Raw genomic sequence first — 10,639 nt, 5'->3', positions numbered from 1 at the left:
ACAAATCTTGAGGCAATGTTTTAGCGATCTATTGGTGGATTTGCGCCGAGGAAGGCGAATCATTCTTCCGCGCGAAAGTACAACTCCTACCCAACAGGTTACAGGACCCATCCATTCAGTGAATCGCCTTTATAGGGGCATGATGGTAATAGTAAGCATTTTAGAGGGCATTCTTCTTGCGAATTAATATTATTAATTAAGAATTCAAAAAGGGTTGCCATCTCCTTCCTCTGTTTGAAGGGCGAGCTCTCCTTTCCTGAAAGAAGGAAAGGAGAAGGTAAAATAGAATTAAAAAAATTATATTGTTTCAAAGAAACCCCGCCTCACCCCCACCTTCAAAGATTCCAAGAACCACGATCTATCCTTTCCCCCTTTTGCCGCCATAATCCAAAGGTTCCTCCGAGTCTAGGGTTCCCCGTTCGAAATGCAGTCCCTTCGCTTGATTCTTGAATTCGAGCTCGAATCCTGGCCTCGGTGATGAGGAAATTGACCCGGAATTAGGGATTCTGAGGGATCCTTGGAGGTGATTCTGGAGTCGCAGTAACATGCGGTCGCTTCTGCCGGGATGTGCGTCTCCGAAGGTGCTGAAGCATGGCAGGAGCGACGGCAACGGCAGGTCGCATCTTTATTTGAACGTCTACGATCTTACACCCATGAACAATTATCTCTATTTATTTGGCCTCGGAGTCTTCCACTCTGGGATCGAAGGTGCGTTTCCCTCGACTCCCTATTGTTTCATCTACTTTTCTTGATAAATCTGTTTGGAATTTTGGCTGAATTAAATTGTTTATGATCGTTCCCGTTGCAGCGGTATAGTTAGAATCTTTTTTGATTTCCACAAGGGTTAGGATTTGGTATTATAACTATTCTCGCAGAGTGTGTTTTGTTTCACTGTCGTGATCAATATATAGTTAAAAATGTTGAAACAGTTTTGTGGCCAGATTAATGCTTAGAGAAAGTGAAAAAGGGGTTTGTGCATGCTGATCGAGTTGCTTTGGACTAGAATGAACGGCAAGTAGTTTGAGAACAAAACCATATTCTTTCCACACACGCGCCCCTGTTCTTTCTTTGGACGATTTTTTTCTTTGACAAAAGCAAGAATGGTAGAGTTTGATACGTTATAGATGACTTGAGCTTGTTGGCTTTGTAAGGTTCATCTTTTTTAGAAATAATAATAGATAGCAAGGGAGAGTTATGAAATTGCGAACTACTGATTTAAATTGACCAATTTTCGTTGTTGAAGATGTACTTGTTATTAGGGACACAGATATTGAGTAAAACAGTGACTGAGAAGTAAGAATTTGGAATCCATCCTTCTACCATTTTCTTGTGAAATATGGGACATATCCATGATAGAGGCCTTACAGAAAGTTTTTTCTTCTTTTGCCACAAGAACAGTATCATGAATTGCCTTTAGTGCCTAGGTTATGAGTGAAGATCCATATTTTCGTTTTGATTAGGTTGCAAAACACTTGCTTGCACTTTCTTGAAAAGCATATCCAAATAGGTGCAAATAACTATCATTAAATATCTTCTGGATCTTGGACAATAGATCTTACCTAATAGGTTCACCGAACTAGTACCGGAGGATATACCGGCCTATGCTAGTCTGATATGGTACCGGAGAATTAAATATCTTTTTTTTTTTTTTCTTTTTTAAGTTAAGGATTTTGTTGTTACCTCTTTCCTTTTCCTCCTCCTCTTTTCTAGGTTATATTCTTCTTCTTCTTCTTCGCCCTTTCATTTTGCTTGCTGCTCTTATATATAGAATGTATCCCCTTCCCCTGCACAATAATCCATAACATTCTGATCTCTGTAAAACCAATTTTTCTACTCATTTACCATACATAAGTAAAATTTTTGTCAAACCAGACATCTGACCTAGGTGCAACATGTTCACAAATCTTGGCCAGGGGCGGCATTCTGGCATGTGATAATTTATTATCTTTTGAACTGAAAGCCAGAATCCATTTTACTTCAGAAAACCTGCCTTTATCAAAAAATTAAGCTATAGGGAAAATCTATGTAGACCTTCTGAGTGGTACACAAGCACCTGGAGTCCTCATACATGCATTTGGGTTCTTATGGTGGTTGGGTGGTGCTGAATCTCTTCTCACTTCTGAATTTTAATAGAAAACCTTCTTATTTGTAAGTTTAATCATTCAATCCCATTTTATTGTTAGAGAAGATGTCCGTATCTAGCATAACTATAGGTCTTCAATTAGATGGCACACTAACAATAGAAGTAAGTCTTAAGTAGGTTGCTCAGTTGATGAGTTGAGGTGAAGGCTGACACCGAAATAAGCACGTAAGAAAAAACCTGGTTTCAAGTAAACCATCATTTCAAAAGTACATAATGTTTGGGTGTAAATGCCTTATAAAGAAATGGCATGTGTGATTGTTAATTTTAAGTTCAAGCCCAATTTTGATGTAAGTTAAATTGGGTTGTACTTAATATCTGATAATGAATGAATATTATTTATTAACAAATTTATGTTGCTTTTTTATTATTATTATTTGATTATAGGATGCCGAGAAAATGCCCTTGTTTGTGAGTGGTTAATGGGAATGTTAAGGTTGACAGTTAAGAATATCTTATCTCATACATTTATAAATTTCAAAAGACACAGATTCACTTCCCATATCTACTTGATCAGGGAAAGGAGAGAAGGATTCTTTCTTTTCTTTTCTTTTCTTTTTTTTGGGTGGTGGTGATTGACTCTAACTCAACCAAGTAAAGGTTGTTCCGAATAATAGGGGTACTACCAAAGTGCAAACTGGTATCTTGAATTTTGGAATCTGCTAGGATGCAGCTAGGTCACCTATCTTTACTCTTATGGTGAAACTTTTTTTTTTATATAGATATTTATATGCTATTGCTTTTCTTTGATTCTTTTGAAAATTTCTTGTGTCCAAACTCCAAACCTATGCCTAATATTTAGGCACTAAGTAATTTCTTTTCACCCGCTGGTGCATAGCTATTTTCTGACATATGAGTTGGGTGTTTGTAAATTTGTTGTATATCTGTATTTATAATTTGTATACACACACTGTTCATTTGCATTGACGTGCTCATTTTTGTGCCAGTCCTGAAACCATATGTGCATGCAAACTGGCCTCATACTTTGGGGAGAAAACTTATTCCAATACTTGCTCTTCAAGTTTGACCATAAAAATTGTAATTTGGAGCATGGGTTTCTCGGAAGGATCTGAGGATGATGGACAAAGAAATTCGTTGGCCAAACAGATGTTTTTATTGAAGCCTGGATCTTTCTGGTCCAAACAGATTGATGCATGAACAATAGCAATATTGATGATCTGACATAAAAAAGATTAACATTTTTGGATGAGAGTTGGATCTTGATATATTCTTGTATGGATTCTCAGCCCACAGGTTGACCCATTCAATTGGTTATGTGTAGAATTGTTGCTGAAATATAATTGGTTTTATATGTAAATATGTCATTTTCCAATTCTCTATGCATCTATTACAATTCTTTGTTGCATGAAGTTGATATATGAGAGTTCGTTCATTTATTTATTTTTTAAAGAAGTGTCACTGTGACAGTAAGGTCTATTTTGTGCTTGGGAAGTTGTTAGCTCAGTCATTGCAACTAAAATTTTTATCAAGTTACCACTAATCCGATTGTTTGAATTTGAATATGAAACAACTACAGACTCCAGGAAGGCGGAGGGAGGGGTGGGGGAGGGGGAGATAGAGAGAGAGAGTCAGAGAGAGAGAGAGAGAGAGAGAGAGAGAGAGAGACTGTTTCTAAACTGTCATCTAGCACAATTTATAATTTGTTGTATATTTGTGTTTATAATTTGTATACACACACTGTTCATTTGCATTGACGTGCTCATTTTTGTACCAGTCCTGAAACCATATGTGCATGCAAACTGGCATCATACTTTGGTGAGAAATCTTATTCCAATGCTTGCTCTTCAAGTTTCACTATAAAAACTTGTAATTTGGAGCATGGGTTTCTCGGAAGGATCTGAGGATGATGGACAAAGAAATTTGTTACCAAACAGATGTTTTTATTGAAGCCTGAATCTTTCTGGTCCAAAAAGATTGATGCATGAACAATAGCAATATTGATGATCTGACATAAAAAATATTAACATTTTTGTATGAGAGTTGGATCTTGAATTATTCTTGTATGGATTCTCAGCCCACAGGTTGACCCATTCAATTGGTTATGTGTAGAATTGTTGCTGAAATATAATTGGTTTTATATGTAAATATGTCATTTTCCAATTCTCTATGCATCTGTTACAATTCTTTGTTGCATGAAGTTGATATATGAGAGTTCGTTCATTTATTTATTTTTTAAAGAAGTGTCACTGTGAGAGTAAGGTCTGTTTTGTGCTTGGGAAGTTGTTATCTCAGTCATTGCAACTAAAACTTTTATCAAGTTACCACTAATCCAATTGTTGAATTTGAATATGAAACAACTATAGACTCCAGGAAGGCGGAGGGAGGGGTGTTGGGGGGGGGGGGATAGATAGATAGATAGATAGATAGAGAGAGAGAGAGAGAGAGAGAGACTGTCTCTAAACTGTCATCTGGCACAATTTAGTTTCATATTCTAGTATAGAAATGACAAAGATGTCCAAAAACTTCAAACTAACAAGACTTCAATTGATCAATTACCCATCATTATTGATGTAGAATGTGTAGTGCCTAACAAGATGCACCAGTAAGCATTTTTTTTTGGGCGAAGTTTCATATTTTGAAGGGATATAATTTTGTGTACTCGAAGAATGAAACAAGACAAGATTTTTCTCCCAGGTCTCTGCACATAAAAGATACTTATTTTGTGTACTCGAAGAATGAAACAAGACAAGATTTTTCTTGGTTCTTGTTGCTATAATTTCTTTTTTTTTTTTGTTGAATATTTTCGAGTACTAATTTTTTACTTAACAAACAGTACATGGTATGGAGTATGGATTTGGAGCACATGAGTACCCAACTAGTGGAGTATTTGAGGTGGAACCAAGATGCTGTCCTGGTTTTATCTTCCGGCGTTCTGTGTGGCTGGGCACCACTGACATGTCTCATTCAGAGTTCCGCATGTTTATTGCAAACCTTGCTGGGAAATATCATGGCGATACCTACCATTTGATTGTCAAGAACTGCAATCATTTCACAGATGATGTTTGTATGTGTTTGACTGGAAAACCAATTCCAGGATGGGTAAATCGGCTTGCAAGATTAGGTCGGTATCTTGTCTGTTATTTTTGCTGGCTTCCATTAGGATAGTGGATATTAATAAGTATAAGCTTCTGTGAAGTTTCAGGTTCTTTCTGCAACTGTCTTCTACCAGAAAGTATTCAGGTTACGGCAGTTGGAAATTTACCAGCTCAACCAACACTCTCTGGTTAGTTTGTCTTATATTAGTGCAATAGTTACGGTTTAGTAGGTTCCATCTAGAATTGCAAGTTGCAACCAAACCAGTTGGGTTGATCTTCTAGTCTGATAGCTGTAATATATTTGTGCAAATCTTTTAAAGATCTGATAACTTCGACTAGTGAAGGTATGGGTCAAGTCTCCAACCCAGACTTACACTCTTCCTATGCCAGTTTGGCTCCCTGGGAAAAAAAGGCTGGTAGCATTTGATATTCAGGGAATGTTTCATCTTCCAAAAATCTTGATGGCTTGCAATGTTGCCTAAGTTCATCAACCGTGGCACTTTGTTTTATTACTGTAGGACATGGCATCCAAACATCTCAGTTCGAAATTAGAAAAAGAAAAGTTACTGCAGAAATTAAAGCCTTAAACACTGCCCAAATTAACGTTATCCAATTTTATACGGATTTGATGCTTTCATGTTTTGTCATGTAGTGGATTGGATTGCTAACTATCGACTTTTTTTTGATGGGGTTGAAAACATTTCAGAAGATGAGTCCATGTCGATTACTTCATCAGCTGAGGAGAGTGATGAGGATGATCCAGATCATCAGCTACTACTGACATCAAACAATGACCCAGCACATTCAAGAGCAATTGAGTCTTGTTAAAGATGCTCAGTGATTTTTTCCTGTTTCTGTCTGTCATCTCTGTTTTCTTTGATGGAGCTTATTGATTTCACTTGTATAATTATATCAGCTTCATAATCCTTGTCTTTGTGCATCATTACCCAAGCCTTACTCCTGTAAGTGGCCTACAATGCTGTATTGTTAATATTTTATTGTTTTCCTTAATTTTAAGCAGAGCATGGCCTGATTCCAGTGAAGATAAAATTGTTCATAAATTCTCTGAATTTGGTTATTGGGCTTTTTCTTCTTTTTACTTCAATTTTGTCTCTGTGGATATTCTTTTTCCTTTTTTTTGTTATTGTATCATGCGTTTCCATATTAGCAGGTTCTTGATAGTTCAGAAAACACGGTTAAGCAACTTGTATGATTCTTTCCATTCTTTCCTAAGCAGAGCCATCCATGCCCTACACAATTCCCTTCAATTCAAGGTTTTTAAGAACTGAGATAATGGTTTTGTTGGTACGGGATCAAGACCATGATGAGCCAAGATCTTATTTTTTTCTCAGTAATAATTGTCGACTAATTTAACATACTAATTTGACATACTAGGTAACCTTTATATTGTATCAAAGAAAATCACATGTAATCTATATATGGAGCACTTAAATTGCAAACCAAATGACAAGATTTTTAATTGCTTGGTTGCGTACCAGTACAGGAACATGGGTTGATGTCCTCGATTTTGGATCTTGCATGACCTTCTTTTATTGCTTTCACCTAGTTGCAGAAGACATCTTGCCCTCCAACTGCCATTTCGTCCTGTCATGATTATACTTATATTAGAATTGGTTGTTTCAAAAGTTAATGTGCATCTTTTTAGTTACAACTATAAAACAAGGCAGTTTTCATGGAATCACAATGCATAGTGTTGTTTCCTATAGCCTCATGGGCATTTCAGATACTTCTTTCTCACCTTTTTTGTTTTTTAATCTTTAGACTGCTACAGTATTAATTATTAATTCGAGAGAGAGAGAGAGTGTGTGTGTGTTGGTGGGGGGGATGGAGGTTGGGAGAGAGAGGGAGAGGGCGGAGAGAGAGAGGAAAAATATTGTCCCAAAGAATTTAATATGTTTTTAGATCCTTTTTGATGGATAACCATAGTTTCTGAGCTTATTGATTATCTTTTTGTATATGGAAAATGAGCTTTCTTGACATCAATTTCCTTTGTGCACCCTCAGGGAAATTGGTAGTGGAACATGGGACTCTTGGGTTATGCCCCTTCAGGAACGGATTACTGTTGCTTACGTATAACTTTGGGTTCTGTCATGATTCTTTAAGTATATTATAGTTCTAATCGATATTTCTTGTGTGTTTACAGACTAACATTGTTTGTCAGAAGGTGGTACAGCTGTCTGGGTAATTTTTCTTTCCTTTTATTGTTTTTCTCATCGCAATCAAATTTTACCACATTAAATTCTTCAAGTACATTCTACATTAACAGGTAAAAGACATGATAGAACTCTGCATGGGTTACAACATAGTTGGTCCTTCTGAGGTGATTTACAATTAGTGGATATTTTGCAGTTGTTAACATCACCAGTTCAATGCACCCCTACTTCATTAATGCCAATGCATGTGCCTACGTATGCTATATCCATATCTGTTTATGTATGGATATTTTTGTTCCTGAAACATGTTTGAAACTGCAATATCATGCAATTCTTAAAAGATTCTAGTGATTCTGCTGTATATCTTGTTGCTGTAAACCTACAGATTGGTTGAACCTAGCCTCTCTTCCCCCTCTGTATTGTATACTTGTTTAGCTAAACTGACTACTGATTTTGGTGGACACACAGGCAGGCATTTGGCGGTTGGGTCGACTTGTTGGCATGTTATTTATGGATAATGTATTTTTATATGATATAGGAGCATGGATGAAGGCCTTGGTAGGATAGCAGTTTAAATGCTGTCAGAGCAATGTACTATGGCATAGGATTTTACTGAAAATATAGGGGCCAGCAGGCAAGCATTTTTGTGGTTGGTGGTCTTGTTGGTGTGTTATTTGTGGACATTGTATTTTTATATAATATGGGAACATGGATGAAGGCCTTGGGAGGATGGCAGCCTAAATTCTATCAGACCAAGATATCATACATGGCATATGATTTTACTGAAAATATAGAGAGTCCATACATGTCATAAATAATCAAGAGACTGTTCAAGCAGTTATACTAATAGTGATAGAGACATCAAACTGTCAAACTGGGTTCAAAGAGATTTCGAGATACCTTCATGAAATTCAGACAACTTGTATGCGAAGGAGGTGCATTTGAGTGTTATGTGATCATTCGGTGACTAATGAGGCAGAATATATTAAGGCAATAGCAAGAGATGGACTTGCATTGCTGTATATATTTAGAGCTTTGGGCAATAAAGAGGGTTCATACATATAAAATGTTGTGTATTGGTAAAAGAATATTGAGGGTTTTTTCCTTTTTAAGGAACCGAACCAATATTTGTCTTTATGCTTCAAGCGGTTTTGCCAGGTTATTTTTGTTTAGTTCAGCTCATGGATGAGCCTTGCAACAGCTCCTGATTTGTCTTCCCAAAAAAATACCAACTCAGAAAACTTTGTGTAGTTTGGAGGTCTTTTTATTTTATGAAGGACACACCCAGATATTTTAGACTGTTGTAGTTGTGATGTTTACTCCTCAATGGGCTGATTTATTATTTCCTGGATTACATTATGCAAATTCTTGGTATCAGCATTTTCTCCAGTTGCTTGTTCAATCTTCTACTTTGAATTGATATTGCAATTCGAATCCCAATCTAGTTTGAAAAAATTGACAGAGTTTATAAATGTTCTCAGGACATCTTAATAGGTCGAGCGGTAGTTGAGTTCTGAGATGGTGGACCTCCTGTAAGAAATTCTACTTGTATATATTTTACTTGCAAGCATTTTTTCCTTCCATTATTGTTTTGCACACAATAGGTCAGAGATTGGAGTATTTACCTGCATACTATCATTTAAAGGTATGATAGGTAAATCACATCCGCGGCAGCTCTATGTTAAATTAATACTGATATTATAAAACATAGAAATAGCAACCCAGAGCAACATCTTATATGCAAATTCTTCCTTTCATTCAATTCGGTATTTGACCATGTGAATGCTAGATTAAATTGTTGAGCACAAGACATCCATCTTCCTGATGTGCAGTGAGATGGAAGTTTTGTGTATATAATGCAATTAATTTATCAACTATTTGCATGCGCTCATTCATGTATGGATATTATGAGCAAGTGCCTCAAAGCGCTGCTTTAGGAGCTCTATAGTTTCTACTCGAGTTTGTGGAAAAATATGTCCATAGATTCCTGCAGAGCCTATAGATGGTTGTGGAAGGGTGGTGGTTTGATTCTCATACGAGGACAGGTTAAGAGAGGTGTTCCTAACATTGGGTAAATTTAAAGTTGCAACAACTTTGTGGTGCGAATGGTACTCTTTATGTTTAGTTTGGATGATGGAGACCATCATCATTAGAACTTCAGTTCCTTGGAAGATTCTGATGCAAACGATATGGAGGAGGCAGTCCTGCACATTATAGACCATAGGAAAGGATTAAGGAACCAAGGAACTAAGTATGTCGTGCTGGTGCCAACCATGGGTTGGATCATGCATATGGTGCCATCTTGTGCTCTACTGCACCGTGCCAGTTAGGGCCCTGCCGTACACCAGAGCTCGAACACAGGCAGATAGATATAGGTTGTGTGGATCAATACGTCTGTGAGGTGTCCTTGTCTCTACTGCTTGGACGCGTCCATAAAGGAATGCCCCAGCATGGCAAGATAACTTTTATTGTGAAACGTAAACATTTATCTACACTATGTATAACGCTTATTTTATTTATGCTATTTGTGATAATCAAGGATTGAGCTAACTGCCCGATACCACTCGATACTGGAGACCCTCCTGAATGGACCTCGTACCACCCCATATTACTCGATATGTGCCGTAGCTGGCTGGGGACCGGTATGTAATACGCCTCGTTTGAACCGGCAGGTGCCGGCTTGGCCGACATCATACTGCCTGCATGCCATGGTATGGGTCTGTACGTCTGTATCTAAATCCTTGATATATTTATGGATATGTATGTGTGTGTGTGTATACATACATATACATATACATATACAAAGTTCTGCTTGTCCCGTTGGTTCTTATCAGCTTGGGATGCCATGAGGGATAGAGTGGGACCTATAGAAAACACTCCTTTGCTTTCCAATTTCGGGAGTAAAGCTTAAGTAAAGATATCGATCAATCCATAAGATTTGCTGATCCCTGTCACCCTATGACATCAACAGTCGGTTAAAGTGTGCTAAAACAGACAATATTCGATTGCTGTAAAAACACCTTTCTGCATGAACTTCCAGTCGTGCAACTTAACAACGGTCCATTTAGAATCGAACTCGCCAAGTCATCGCTGACTAAAAGCTTTTCTTTCTAGACAGCTGAAGCAGAAGTGGCTGATAGGCCAAATACCGAGAACCTAATCTTGCCAGAGTGCAGATATACGGATACCAGTAGCAGGGGATCCAGCCTTTTCATGATGAACAATACAGTTCGACCGAGAAATGTCACGGAATCATGTAACGTTTTCCT

At 37.4% G+C, this 10,639-nt stretch overlaps 1 protein-coding gene and 1 long non-coding RNA gene across 3 annotated transcripts; both read left to right on the top strand.

Annotated features, from left to right (window-relative positions):
* Nucleotides 1–210: 210 nt before the first annotated feature.
* LOC103704660 (deSI-like protein At4g17486) lies at nt 211–6,266 on the top strand. 2 transcript variants are annotated; one of them, XM_008788045.5, is made up of 4 exons: nt 211–708; nt 4,935–5,222; nt 5,304–5,384; nt 5,903–6,266. In XM_008788045.5, exons 1-4 carry the CDS (start codon nt 546–548, stop codon nt 6,022–6,024), a joined length of 654 nt encoding a protein of 217 aa, XP_008786267.4. In that variant the 5' UTR covers nt 211–545; the 3' UTR covers nt 6,025–6,266. The 2 variants fall into 2 exon arrangements, with proteins under 2 accessions (XP_008786267.4, XP_008786266.4); XM_008788044.5 differs by having other exon boundaries at nt 237–708; nt 5,298–5,384.
* A 1,000-nt stretch (nt 6,267–7,266) lies between these two features.
* Nucleotides 7,267–7,977, top strand: LOC148703253 (uncharacterized). Its single transcript, XR_015988213.2, has 3 exons — nt 7,267–7,398; nt 7,484–7,537; nt 7,839–7,977. It is a non-coding gene; the product is annotated as an uncharacterized LOC148703253 (long non-coding RNA).
* The last annotated feature ends 2,662 nt before the right edge of the window (nt 7,978–10,639 follow it).

This window comes from Phoenix dactylifera, chromosome 6 (assembly GCF_051530095.1).
Source record: "Phoenix dactylifera cultivar Ajwa chromosome 6, Ajwa_hap1_PhDact_Kaust_v1.1, whole genome shotgun sequence".
Classification (NCBI taxonomy): domain Eukaryota; kingdom Viridiplantae; phylum Streptophyta; class Magnoliopsida; order Arecales; family Arecaceae; genus Phoenix; species Phoenix dactylifera.
The sequence above is the reverse complement of the archived record's forward strand: the minus strand, read 5'-3'. Positions and strand labels throughout refer to the sequence as shown.